General features: G+C 34.9%; 1 protein-coding gene across 4 annotated transcripts in view; it reads left to right on the forward strand.

Moving 5' to 3' along the window:
- Positions 1-15,285, forward strand: part of TUSC3 (tumor suppressor candidate 3) — a 119,013-nt gene that overhangs the window by 46,689 nt on the left and 57,039 nt on the right. For all 4 annotated transcript variants that reach the window (XM_007516273.3, XM_007516274.2, XM_016185236.2 and 1 more), the window contains 2 exons: positions 1,967-2,107; positions 6,161-6,301. In XM_007516273.3, the coding sequence (XP_007516335.2) occupies positions 1,967-2,107; positions 6,161-6,301 (282 nt within the window). The remainder of the gene's footprint in view (positions 1-1,966; positions 2,108-6,160; positions 6,302-15,285) is intronic.

Consider the following 15,285-nt stretch of genomic DNA (forward strand, 5'->3'; position numbering starts at 1 on the left):
AACTTGTAATTCCTAGTTTCTTGAGACATGATAGAAAAGCAGCTTCAATATTACGTGATTTTCATCTGAATCAGTGTTTGACCAATGGGCTAATGAATATGCTATGTTAGAAGAAGCTCTAGAGTAGAACTCACTGCTTTGCATAATCCTGAGGGAATGTGTACATTTTAAGAGGAAAACTTTGAATTATATAATTTTTAAATAAGTTTTTAAGTTTAATGTATTTATTTATAATTATTGACAGAGAAGAAGGGAGAGATAGAGACCAGACCATTACTCTAAACACATGCAATACTGGGAATTGAACTTTGAATTTTATGCTTGAGAATTCAGTACTTTACACACTATGCCACCTCTCATGCTAATGAATTACATGATTTATTTAATGCTCAGACTCTAATATGATAAGCCTTTATCTGAATCTTCCTACTATTCTAATGTAGGAAGTGAGATGAGAGGAACTTCCTCTTATATAATCGTATGTTAACATGTTGGCTGTACCTGTCTCCTGTGTCCATTAAATGGAAAACATACATGCATAAGGTATGAAGTGGGGGATTCACCTGGAAGAAAGTAACTTTTCAGGGAGTCAGGCGGTGGCGCAGTGGGTTAAGTGCACGTGGCGAGGTGCAAAGCACAAGGACTGGCATAAGGATCCTGGTTCGAGCCCCCGGCTCCCCACCTGCAGGGAAGTCGCTTCACAGGTGGTGAAGCAGGTCTGCAGGTGTCTATCTTTCTCTCCCCCTCTCTGTCTTCCTCTCTTCTTTCCATTTCTCTCTGTCATACCCACCAACAATGACATCAATAACCACAACAATGTTAAACAACAAGGACAACAAAAGGGAAAATAAATAAATATTAAAAAAAAGAAAGTAACTGTTCAATTTATTCAGAATTATTAAATATCTGTAGAACATAAATATTCTGCTGTGACTGCTGCATATTTACCTAGAGATCAACAGTAAGCAAAAAAGTGTTGCAAGGAATTACAAGTTTCTGATCACGTAATTAATAACCTTATATAATGCCTTTCTTTTGAGATTTTATAATTACTGGATACACAGTTTTACAGTTCTTTTTTAAAAAATTAATTATCTTTATTTGTTTGATAGAGATAGCCAGAAATCGAGGGGAAGGGGGCATAGGGAGGGAATGAGACAGAGATAACAGTAGCCCTGCTTCACCACTTGTGAAGCTCTCCCCCTGCAGGTGGGGACCAGGGGCTCAAACCTGGGTCCTTGTGCACTGTAATATGTACACTCAACCAGGTGCACCACCACTGGACTCTAACAGTTTGCTTCTTAATGCAAATTAATGTCATTAGATATTATATTGCTCCATTGAACCACTTACACTGTAATAGTGCTCTATACAATACTGTCTTCAAATGGAAAGTAGTTTTAGATAATAATTTGATAAGTAACCATTATAATATGTTAAAGAAGTTAAACAAAGTAATACGATTGCTTATTTCTCCTATAGTCTGAGAAATTTGTCTTACATGGAACAAAAACATTGGCTTAAATTCCAGACATCATTAAAAATTCTGAAATATTATTATTTTACTTATTGTTTGAAATTAAGTCCATACTGTATTTCATCAAATGCTAGTACATTCTCTTCAACATCTCTTAAGAAGTGAAATAGTTCATATATTACAAAATTATAATATTACTTCATTTTTTATTGCAGAATTGTACAAGGTAAAAAGAATGAGATAGATATAACAATATAGAGGATATTGCTGGGAATATGAACAGTGTATACTAAATTTGAAAGTTAAAAAAACTTAGCCAAATTCAGTTCCTTCCTATTAAATAGTGCATTATATGAATAAAATATATCAATTTAGCTTTGGAATGTTCCTTGGTTTTTAATATTAAATGTTATAATCTCATATGGGAACAATATATATATGTAAAGGTTGCTGGGGTTGTATTTAGTAATGTTATTTTATGTTTCACAGCTTAACATGAACTCTGCTCCAACATTCATGCATTTTCCTCCAAAAGGCAGACCCAAGAGAGCTGATACTTTTGACCTTCAAAGAATTGGATTTGCAGCTGAACAATTGGCAAAGTGGATTGCTGACAGAACTGATGTCCATGTATGTTTTCATTGTCCTCACTTTTAATAGACTAATTAACTTCATTCTTAGAGCGTTATAGTATGGCACAGTTTTTTCTCTGTCTATGGAACATTTCTTCTTCATTAGAGAATACTATAGTAAGTTGTACTTTGAGTTAAGTGAACTTAAATATATCTTTTTTTAGAATGATGGCACAGATTTGGTACACAATAATTTCAGTTGCTACAATATACACTTAAATATCTAGTGGTATAAATCAAAGAAATTTTAATCAAAAGCAAGATATATATCAATGTTTTTGTTTATCTTTAATGAAAATACAAACAATAATATATATATATATATTTCACAAGCCATGTAGGAAACCATATGTACTGTTAGAATAGCTGTGCAGTTTGTAGTCAAAGAGTATGTCATGTGTTCTATGTAACTAACAATTCCACTTCTAGGAATTTAATCTCTAAATATACTTATTACAATAATACAAATCATAATCATGGAATTTTTAAACTAATATTCATCTTAATTTTAAAGACTGGAAAATCTTGGGAGATGGGTCTGTGAGTACAGTGCATATCTTGGGTCCAATCCTCATCATCACATAGGACTCCATAGATAGTGGACTGGTGTTTTGGCTAATGTTTCCCTTTGCTCCTCATTCAAAATACAGAATAAAACTTGGACTAGGAAGGTGAATCAAGGTATGGAACAGTGGTCTTATTTTCTGGCACTGTATTACATTAGAAACAGACCAATGTCTGTTAATTATATAATTTAATTATAATTAAAATTATAATTAATTATATAATTTAATTATAATTAAAATTAAATGTACCATATAATATAGATAACAGTGGTTTGTAATAAGGTTTTTATTTTGGATCTCAAAAAAGTATAGTATTTATAAGATTTTTAGAAAATTATTAGTTTTATAGGATTGTGAATTGTGTTTTAAAGGATTAATATGAGTATACATAATGTAATTTTTTTTTTCTGAAGGAAATAAGCCAAATATGATAATGCCTAAGTGGCAGGTTATGGCTACATTGTCCCATAATCTTATATATTTTCTACCAGAAGCAATTAAAAGCAGCTATTTTTAATGTAAATATGTTCTAGAAGAAATATAGAAGCATTGATTTTTTTTTTTAATTGGGGAGTCAATGCTTTACAGTTCAGTTGTTGGTACATGGGTAAAATTTCTCCTCTCACCATGATAGTTATCTGCAAAATACTATCATATCTATCAAAAGACATCTATATACACCTTCCTTCAGAACAACACTGTAATAGCCCAAACTTGGAAGCAGTCTATGTGACCAACAATGGATGAGTGGCTAAGAAAGTTGTAGTATATATACACAATGGAATCCTACTCAGCCATTAAGAATGATGAAGTCACCTTCTTCATCATTGGGTAGAGCTTAAAGGAATCACAGAGATAAGCCAGAAAGAGGAGGGTGAATATGGGATGATGTCACTCATGGCCACAACTAAGAAACAAGAACAGAAAGGGAGGAGAACACAAAGTAAAAATTGCACTGGGTTTGGTGTATTGCATTGCAGCATTGACTTTTGATATAAGGTACTAATATATTTATTTTTAGTGAGTCAAGATGAGTATATTATATAGCATCTTCATTGTAACTAAAATTGTGTCAAAGATTTTAATGCTATTTTGGTGATTAAACTTATTTCCTAACTTCTGTTTTTTTAAAAGTTTTTTTGACAGATATTCAGCTCTGTATTGTATGAGTTGGACATTAAGAATAATAGTAAAAAAGTATTATTAATTTTCTAATTCTGATTTTTAATCAGATCTTTCTATCCTAATTGGAAAGCATTTCAAACTTTAAGAGATTGCATAGATGAAAAAAGTACAGTATGTACCTGCATAAGACCTAGTCAGAATTTTTTATAGTATGTAGTTTATTGTATATAGTTATTAAGTCTTTTTAACTTCTTTTAATCTAGAACATTTCCATAGCATACATTTTCCTTTAAAGTCACTGATACTGAAGCCGAAAGGACCTGGGTTAAAAGCTCCTGGCCCCCACATAGGAGCCTGATACAAAGAGAAAGCTTTACCAGTGGTGGTGTGATGTCTCCCCTTCTCTGTCTCTCATCTTCATACTTTGGAGAGAAAACAAAAATTCCCCCGGGAACAGAACTACAGAGGCACAACCCTCTGTAGCAAAACAACAAAGACACTGACATTTTTGAAAAATAAAATCCTCTCCCACTTAATAGAATTATCCTCATTTGATTCACTTGTTATTTATCTATGTTTGTATTCTGCTTCTTTTTTTTTATTTATTTTTTATTTAAGAAAGGATTAGTGAACAAAAGCATAAGGTAGGAGGGGTACAACTCCACACAATTCCCAACACCCAATCCCCATAACCCACCCCCTCCCATGGTTGCTTTCCCATTCTCTATCCCTCTGGGAGCATGGACCCAGGGTCGTTGAGGGTTGCAGAAGGTAGAAGGTCTGGCTTCTGTAATTGCTTCCCCGCTGAACATGGGCGTTGACTGGTCGGTCCATACCCCCAGTCTGCCTCTCTCTTTCCCTAGTAGGGTGTGACTCTGGGGAAGCTGAGCTCCAGGACACATTGGTGGGGTCTTCAATCCAGGGAAGCCTAGCCAGCATCCTGGTGGCATCTGGAACCTGGTGATTGAAAAGAGAGTTAACATATGAAGCCAAACAATTTGTTGAGCAATCATGGATCCCAAGCTTGGAATAGTGGAGAGGAAGTGTTAGGGAGGTACTCACTGCAAACTCTAGTGTAGTCCTGCTTTCAGGTATATATTTTGCAGTAGTTTATGGATACGTGTGCACATAAGCTCTCTCTCACAGAAACTGGTGTATATCTAGGTTATGGGACTTTGTTGGAAAGTGAACTACCTGAGATGAAATTAGAGTGTACTATTAAAGGAAAGGTCTCACCCGAGTAATGAAGCTGAAGGGTTGTCATTCCACACGTGAAGTCTCTGGATACATTCTGAGGTGAAGCATGTTGAGGTAGCAATCGTTGCTTTGGTTAGGTTGTGATCGGCAGATGCAATGTTATTTGGTTTGGATTGGGAGATGCATACGGGAAAGTGGGCCCTATCCAAGGGTTCCAGGACTGGGGGAAGTAGGGGCTCTATAGTGAACATGTGAGGTTCCTGCTGTCTTAGGGTTCAAAAAGACAATCAATAGTTAATATTATCATCACATTATTTGTTAATTGGGTTAACTTTGAAAAGTTCCTTTGTTATGGTTTGCTGGACAGTACCCAGTATCTTGTATATAGCTGTGCTATTGGATGCTTCTAATCTACTTGGTCTAGGCTTTTGAGAGAGTCCGCATATCAAATACATAGCCTATATATTAAAAAGATTCAGTTTGTCTTTTGAGAAACTTTGAGACATACAATTGATTTCCCCCTCTCATATTAATTAGCTCCTGATTTATATGTCTACATTTTGCTAGGAGTGTATATAAACACCATTCCCACCACCAAAGGACTGTGACCCATCCCTCCCGCCCACTCCCACCGCTTAACCACAATACTACAAATATGTCATAAGTTCATCTCTAGGCCATGATGTCAAACTCTTTTATAGTTTTAGTTGTTTATTTCTTCACTGTAGAACCACTCTTCTCTTTAAATATTCAAATATTTCTTCTATTTAAATATTTAAATATTATAATAAAATACTCTTCTTAAAAAGCAAGCTCTTTGTGTAGGCACTTGAAAATCATAAAAATATACTATTCCTCAGCAAAATTTTCTTCTAGATTTAGCATTCATTGTTGATGTAAAATAATATGAAGACTGCATCCCCATCCCCATTCCCTTGGTGAACTAGAACAGATGTAGTTTGTATATATTTAACACTCTTAAAATGAAGATCAAGTCTTTTTATGTAGCTAGGTAGGGTGCTTTAGGCATTATTGTTAGAACTCATAAAAAATAAAAGGAGTCTTAATGCTAAGCATGAAAAGTAGAGTGTCACCTTTCTGATATCTTTGTATTAAAATTTAACTGTTTCTTTTATGTTAAAACTTACATTGCACTTTTGCAGATTCGAGTCTTCAGACCACCCAATTATTCTGGAACTATTGCTTTGGCTCTGTTAATCTCGCTTGTTGGTGGTTTGCTTTATTTAAGAAGGAACAACTTGGAGTTCATCTATAACAAGACTGGTTGGGCTATGGTGTCTCTGGTATGTTATCATATTGTGTCACCCTCTATTCTTTTGTATAACAGTATAATTTGTAGATACTTCTGACAAAATGAACCAGATTGTCTCAAAGGAAATCAGGTCTGAATCAGATTGAACTGTTTGGATATAAATTTTATAGTGTAAGAACACATTTGTTTTATACTGTGCTAGTTTCCTAGTATTTTTTATATACTTCTTGAAAATAAATATAATTACTAGAGAGAGAGAGAGAGAGATCAGAGCAGTACTTGGTTCATATGCAGTGCCAAGGGTGATCAAACCTGTGACTTCAGTCTCATAGAACATGCATTTTACCCAGTGGTATACCTTCCTGGACAGTTCCTGCTACTTCCCATTATTAAAATGTAATATTCCTGTGTACTTACATATGACAAGGGCAAAATAAGTGCTGTGTTAAAAATGGGCTGGGAGATAGTTCACATAGTAGATCACAGTTGACCTGCCATTAAAGGCTTGCCAGTATAGGAGCTGTAAACCTAGGGCACCAGATGTGGCATAAAGGGGGAATCTCCATGAATGGAAGAGCCATGGAATCATGCAGGTACAAGACTCCAGTATCAAAATAACAATAACAACAAAAATGAATACTTCTGTAGTAATAGTAAAAATCGGTTCCTTGAAGTTTTTTCACTGAAAGACAGTTAAGCAGAGAGAAAGTGAAAGAGACCATGCAGGGACTGAATTCAAACCTGGGTCATAAAATGTGTCACACAAAACAGGACACTATCCACATGAAATATTTTGCTGGCACTCCTATTCAACTGTTTGTTGTATATCTACCATGTACTTGACATTATTGAGTTGTTGGATACATCATGACTTTTCAACAACCCAATAATTAGGTGCTGAGGATTTAAAGATAGCCCCTGTCTAAAATAAATCTACTGCAGGAATACATACTAATCAGAACACAAATATATGATAATGCTATGCATGTTGTACTGGGAATAATCATAGGATAAATAGGAAAGACAGCTAAATAAGAGTAAAGGAAATTATGATAGGCTTCTCAGAGCATAAGACATGAGCTGAATATTGAAAAGAATATGGAATTCTAAAGTTTTTAAGACTAAATAGTTCAAATGAGTTTCTAGGATTCTCATCGAACTGTATAGGAATATATATGTGACTTTTCTTTCAATGGCAATAGGAAGTTATTTAAATATTCAGGATAGTAATAACATGATCAAGTCTATGCTTTAGAATGATCATCCTGGTAACCCTGAGCAAATGGAGACTTAGACTGGCATTCCATTAAAAGGATCTAGGTGAACAGGTCATATTTCTATTTTAGATTTTTTTTTCTTTGCTTGACAGAGCATACATTGTCACTTATATACAATTTCATTATGTACCCGTTCCCCATATTGTTTATCTCTCTTCCCTCTCTCCTCAGAGTCCTTTGCTTTGGTCCACTACAGCATTTTTTACTTTGTGTTCTCCCTCCTCATCCCTTTCTATTAAGTTTCACTAATAAGTGAGATTATTTGGTATTCATTCTTCTCTTTTTGGCTTCATCTCACTCAATATGATGTCCTCAAGTTCCATCCAAGAGGATACAAAGGAGACAACAACATCATTTTTAGCAGCTGAATAATATTCCATCATGTATATATAGCACAATTTTTCCCAATATGCAAGGGCCGAGGTTCAAGCTTCTGGTCTACACGTGATGAGGGAAAGCTTTGTAAGCAGTGAAAGCAGTGCTGCAGGTATCTTTCTAAAGTCACTCTCACTTCCCTCTTGATTTCTGACAGTCTATATCCAATAAAGATAGTAAAAAATAATCACAAAATGCAGTAGACAAACTCTGTAATGTGGCAGTGCAAAGACAAAATACTGAAAATATATATACCAGTGAAAAATAAATGGATAGCATGCTATATTCAAGGATTACAAGGCGATATTGACATGTTTTCTTGAAATGTACCCTTAGAATTCAAGGGGATGACAAAGTTATAAGCAGCTTTGTGAGAGCTGACAAACTAGTTCTATTCAAATTTATGTTGAAATGTAAAAGATATTGAATAAGCACTGGGTTTTTAAAAATAAGTTGATGATTTGCTGTTTTAAAGATGGACTTTGATATCATAGGGATATAAATCTTTTGAATTTGTCCTAATAAGAGACACATCAATGTAACAGGATACATGCAGATTTCCAACATAAGTCAGAGTAATTCAGTGAAATAATCTCTAGCAAATGGTGCGGGAAAACTGAATTTCCATATGTAAATAATGAAGCACAACCCTTGTACCAAGTATAAAAACTACTTAAAACATATTATAAATAAACTAAAATCATAAATCTTCTAGAGCAGTAATGAAAAAAATCTTGACATAGGATAAATAAGAGGTAAATTGGACTTAATAAAGATGAAATATTTTTGTTCAAAAAATATGAGTTTAAAAGATAAGCTGAAAATATTAAGAAATGAAACACCATAAAATTAAAGTATTTGAAAAATATTTGGGACATGTATCTAGAATATTAAAAGAATTTGTGCTATTCAGTTATAAAAGGATAATGATCTTGGTTTTAAAAAGTATATTTTCTATTTTGGGAGATAGCATAATGTTTATGCAAAATGACTTTCATGCCTGAGCCTCCAAAGGTCACAGGTTTAATTCCCCTTTACCACCATAATCCAGAGCTGAGTAATCCTCTAGTAAAAACAAACAACCATATGTATGTATGTTTCTAAGTAAAGTAGCTTAAACTCATGCCAACCCTTTCCTCCCAAATTGATTGACTATAAAATCTGGAGAGAATGCAAGGCTCAGGTATTTGATGTTTCAAAAAATAAAATGTTAGTAGACAGATCAACTAGAATACCAGCATACAAAATAACATCTGATTAGATGATGTGGAAAGTTAATACCTTTTTCTTTACTAATTAGGTTTTCATTGTAGCCTGGAAGTGACCACTGTGATGCAGATAATACTCAGAAATGTAGAAGAGATTATTAGGCTTTGCATTTTACTCCAGACTCTTAATACTGGGGCAGTACTGTGGCTCTGAGGTACTAGAAACAGCAAAATCACCTGGAAGGAAGGCCAAAGTGAGAAATCTTACAGAGAAAGAACTTTTAACTCTCTAAGATGGAGTAGTTGGTGTGTTGCACCAAAGTAAAAGACTGGGGTGTTGGGGAGGACTCAGATCCTGGAATATGATGGCAGAGGAGAGGACCTAGTGGGAGTTGAATTGTTATGTAGAAAACTGAGAGATATACACATGTACAAACTATTGTATTTTAATGTGGTAAGCCATTAATCCACCAATAAAGAAATTTTTTTTTAAAAGATGGGAGTTATACCTTAATAAACATACCTACATCTTAATGGGTTTTTTTTTTTTTGTTAAAACTGTCCTCATACTACTATTGTACCCTGGTACTAGGAAACATTTTTGTACTGGAGGGAGAAAATTTTGGATCATTAAGGAAGGAGGAATTATTGTAGAGTGAACATAAAAATAAAACTACTTTTGAACTCCTGGGCTTATCCTTGACCTAACATAGGTAGATATTCCAGTTAGCATTCTAAAGCTATTGATTAATCTAAGGGGAAAAGTCAGCCCATATCACCATGATCTGTGTATATATATATATATACAGATCTGAGTATCACCAAGCTTTTGAAAGTTCTACAGTCAAAGTAAACATATGCAAGGAACTATATTCGGGCCAGGTAGTAGTGCAGTGGGTTAAAGCACAATGGTGCCAAGCAATCTTAATATTTTCTTTTATAATTCAGTTAAAATAGTTCATTATACTGTGGTGGGTAGCTCAAATACCTTAGTAACTAAGTTTAAAAGTGTTATGGATTTTTTTTCCCTACTGTAGTTTTCCATTTCCTTCATCCAGTAAAATTACCGCCATTTCTTTATGAGAAAGTAGTTCTTTTAGTGTATTAGAATGTTAAAACTTTATTTGTTTCAGTCTACAAAAATACCTGGTGCATTCTTCAGTTAGACTCAAATGATATAAACAAATATTCATTATTCTCTCTTCAAGATTAGCCACAGAATATTGTTAAAATTAGTTATAATTAACATTATTCTTTACTGAGTTTCACAAAAGACATGTCTCTGATATCTGATTACTGTAAAAAATGGCGACTAATCCCTAGCACTGCAAAAACGATATCGTCTGTTTTCCATCTACACCATGCCTCAGCCTCGCGTGAGCTTAATGTGCAGCTTGGGGATACGAGAATCCGGCATGATGCCCAGCCAGTCTATCTTGGCGTTACTCTCGATCGCATTCTGTCATTTCACGAACATCTCATAAAAACTGCAGCAAAGGTGGGCGCGAGGAATGACATCATTGCAAGACTGGCCAGCTCCTCATGGGGTGCGAGCGCTTCCACACTACGATCATCATCTCTGGCATTATGCTATTCCACTGTATAATACTGTGCCCCAGTATGGTTCCGTAGCCCCCATGTCCACTTGGTCGATTCCAAATTATATTCCTCCATGAGGATAATTTCTGGAACCATCTGTTCCACCCGGGTTCCATGGCTGCCAGTTCTTAGCAACATCGCCCTGCCAGATATTCGTCGGGATGCGGCATCATCTAAGTTCATTTCCCACGTCTACGCTCTACCGGACCTGCCAATATACGCGGATATCTTCACCCACCATGTCCAACGCTTGACGTCTCGTCATCCAATCTGGTCCCCTATGCCTACACTGAACTTCTCTGTTCCAGACTCTTGAAAACAGAGTTGGCAATCAGCTGAGGTAAAGAACAAACACCTCATCACAGACCCCTGCAAGCGTCAACCCGGCTTTGACCTAGCATGTTATGATTGGGCCTTCCTCAATCGCTATCGAACAGGCCATGGCCGGTGCGCCGCTATGTTCCACCGCTGGGGAGCCAGAGACGACCCGAACTGCCCCTGTGGCTACAGACAAACTATGACCCACATAGTCAACAACTGCCACCTCTCCAGATTCAAAGGAGGTCTCGAAACTTTACATCAGGCTCAACCTGACGCTGTTGACTGGCTACGGAAGAAGGGCAAACGCTAGAAGAAAGAAGAACTGAGTTTCCTTTTGGGGCATGTTTTATATATGCAGGTGGATCCAAGTTATTGTCTGGGGGGTGCTAGCATGATGCCAACCAGACTTCCCTGAGCAGAGGGCCCCACCAATGTGTCCTGGAGCTCCACTTCCCCACAGACCCACCCTAATAGGGAAAGAGAGAGGCAGGCTGGGAGTATGGATCCACCTGTCAACGCCCATGTTCAGCGGGGAAGTAGTGACAGAAGCCAGACCTTCCACCTTCTGCATCCCATAATGACCCTGGGTTCATACTCCTAGAGGGTTAAAGAATAGGAAAGCTATTCTTTAATGGTGATGGGATATGGAGTTCTGGTGGTAGGGATTGGGTGGAGTTGTACCCTTCTTAGGTTTAGTCAATGTTTCCTTTTTATAAATAAAAAATAATAAAAAATAATTATCTGCTATTATAAATAATTCAGTGGATCCATTTTTATTTTCTTCCTTCTTATTGAGATAATGTGGTTTATAAGACTATTCTAAGTGACTGATCTTAGCTATTAAAGTTGTATTTTTCTATACCTTGCCTGTAGTCAAGGTGTCAAGCAATTCATTGAGCTTCTCTTCCATTTAGTAACCTCAGTTCTTCTTCATGACCTTCAAACTCTTAAAATGTACCAATTTCTTTGTGCTGGTTTGTTTGTTTATTTGTTTGTTTCTAATACTTTACATATGGCAAATTTTTTTTCACCTTTTCTTCTGGTTTATATTGCTTACTTTGAATTCCTCCAGTTCTATTAACATTATAGCAAAAGACAAGCTCTCAACCTTTCATTCAGATAAATAGGATTGTATTGTGCAGTTATACCACATCTTTTTTTAATCCATTCATTTGCCCTTTGATACTTGGGTTATTTCTGTATGTTGACTGTTATAAATACAGAAGAATTTAGATGTGCACATATATATTTTGGATGAATAGTTTCGTGTCCTTCAGCTATATCAATATACATAGGAGTGCATTTGTTGGTGTTTATGACAAAATACATTTTAATGTTTTTTATCTGTTCAATAATTTATTTACTTTCACCACGCCCATCACCAAAGGTGTGTGTCCCCACCCCAGCTCCATATATAACCACTATAGTTCTCCCACAGACTTGGAAATAGGTTGATTTTTTTCTTTCACATTCATATACTTAATTGTCTATATTTTGCATATGAGTGAAACCATTCTGTAGTTGGCTTTCACTTCCTTGTTTCCCTAAGCATAATCTCCAATTCCATCCACTTTATCCCGCGACACAGTATCTTTTTTATTGCCAAATAATACTTTGCTGAGTAATTTATAATAAAGGAATAAGAGAGCATGCCATTAAATAAAAACAAATTAAATTAGATAAAATTCCCTCTTTATAGTGCCTTTACTTGGGAATTCCCATTCTCTGTTGTCCAATGGACATACCTGCAATGTTTGTGAGGCATGTAGTAGTAGAAACCATCAGCACAGACCTTAGATATAATGATGCACCCTGTGGCTTGGTGGGTTCCTGAAATGACCTTAATCTTATTTTGTTGAGTTCTCAGGTGATCCTCTTTCCTATTCTTAGTTGAGTCAGGAGAGCAAAATGTAGCTGCTGCTACTCTTTAGCCACACCTCTGGAAGGTCATTCCAGATGCATCTTTTCACTTTTTAATGTTTTAAGAAATACCCATACTGTTTTCAGCAGGAGTTAGGCCAATTCACATCCTCACTAGCAGTGTATACAAGTTAGTTCCCCCCCCCCAATAATCCTATTCACCTTTTGTGTCTGTCTGTATTGATGTAGGATGTTTTACATGTGTGATGTGCTATTATATGGTATTCCATTTATGCTTTGATTTGCATCCCTGACTTGAAGTGATAATGAGCAATTTTTTCATTATTTTCTCTTAGCTATTTGTACATCATAAGCTATTCTCTCCATCATTGGTGAGCTATTTGTTACTGAGTGTTGTAAATTCTTTTATAAATCTTGTATAATTAGCCCTTTGTCTGATGTATATAGATTTTTTTTCTTCCATTCTGTGGATGCCTTTTTACTTTTATTATAGGTATTTATTTTGCTGTGGAAAAGCTTTTTAATTTTTTAATAATGCTATCTGTTTATTTTTGCTTTTGTTTCCCTAGCTAAGTATGAAACCAGTATCACCTAGTATTGTTCTGCCCATTTCTTTCTCCTCATATTTTATGGGTTAAAGCCCAACATCCAGCTGTTTAATCCATTTTAAGTTGACTTTTGTACCTGGTCAGAGTGATTGACTTTCATTCTTTTTGCATGCGGTGTTTTGGCTTTCTCATAACCATTATCTCCTTTGTACTGGATTAATTTTCTTGACTTTTGCTACGTAATGCAGGTTTCTTCTACTTTGAGTCCTTGAGAGCTAATTAACTTAGTATAGCAGAAAATATTTTAATGTAAACACATGCTGCAGAAGGAAATCTTGACAGATAATGCCTGTTTTCTAGTGGCTGCTCTTAAAATTTAATGATAAACCTTCAGAAAACACACAAGTTTTCAAACATTATTATAAATTCTACTCTGATGATACAGTGATGAGTTAGAAAGGACTAAACTCTTGTTGAAACATTTCTATATCTTTCTATGCTTTTCCTTTTAGTAGAGATATATAAAAGTGCATCTTTACCTGTTGATGACATATGGAAACTATTTAAATCTATTATAATATGCAGGGGAGATAGCATAATGGTTATGCAAAGAGGATGTCATGCCTGAGGCTCCAATGTCCCTGGTTCAATCCTTGTATCACCATTAGAGCTGAGCAGTGCTTTGGTAAAAAGAAAAAATAATCCTTGTGCATATAATTTAAAGTAATTGTTCATAAATATCCTTATATACAGAATATACTTTAAATGTTTGTTATTTTCTGCCTGATAAACCTCATTGCCACACCAAATTTAGTTCCTTGCTTAACATAAAGACATACTGAATTTGTTTATTTCCACTTTTTCTTATTCTGTTTTGAGGTTTATTTTAAAGAGGCTATCCAAAATGATGCACCATTTATTCAGATTTGCCAGCATTATTCTGTTTAAAACAATATCCCCTCTTATTGATTTAACATGGGGGGTGGGTATTCTCATACTTAGGAATGTGTATGTGTTTTATCATCTTATTTACTTTGTTTATATTCCACACAAAAGGGAATTATCTAATATTGGAATCTAATTTTCTGTCTTAACGTGATCACATCAAGTTCTGTTACAAATGGCAAGACTTTACCTTTTTAAATTGCTGATATAAATGATGTACATTCCACTAGGTACTTAATTATACTATGATTTTTTTCACAGTGTCATCTATCACCAGAAAAGTATTTAGGTGGCTAATGCTATTTTTTACAAATGTAATGGTGTTTTTATCCTTTTAAATTAATGTTTCTATATTCTTTGGATAAATATCCAGCATAGGGTTGCTGGATCATATATCAAGAATGTCTTCATTTTTAGTTTTTTAAAGAATTTTCATTTTTTTTCATAGAGGCTATTACAATTTGCATTCTTACTAAGAATGTTTGTAATTTTTTTATCCATGTTCTTACCAATCCTCCCCTGCCTTTTTTCTCAGTGTCTGATACAGATGTGATGTAGTAGTTCTCATTGTAGTTTTGATGTGCATTTTCCTAATAAGTGATGTTCAATACTTTTCATATTCGGGTCTTTAAATTTTTGTTCTTATCTTGTATGAGTTGTTTATAAATGTTGGATATTAGTTTTTTGTTGGACATATAATATGCAGTTATGTTCTGTAGTCAGCATGTTACTTTTCTTTGTTGGTTTCTTTCATTGTACTAAGATTTTTTAATTTGATGTAATTCTTTTTTTTCCAAATATTTATTTATTTATTCCCTTTTGTTACCCTTGTTGTTTTATTGTTGTAGTTATTATTGATGT

Source organism: Erinaceus europaeus, chromosome 2 (genome assembly GCF_950295315.1).
Source record: "Erinaceus europaeus chromosome 2, mEriEur2.1, whole genome shotgun sequence".
NCBI lineage: Eukaryota > Metazoa > Chordata > Mammalia > Eulipotyphla > Erinaceidae > Erinaceus > Erinaceus europaeus.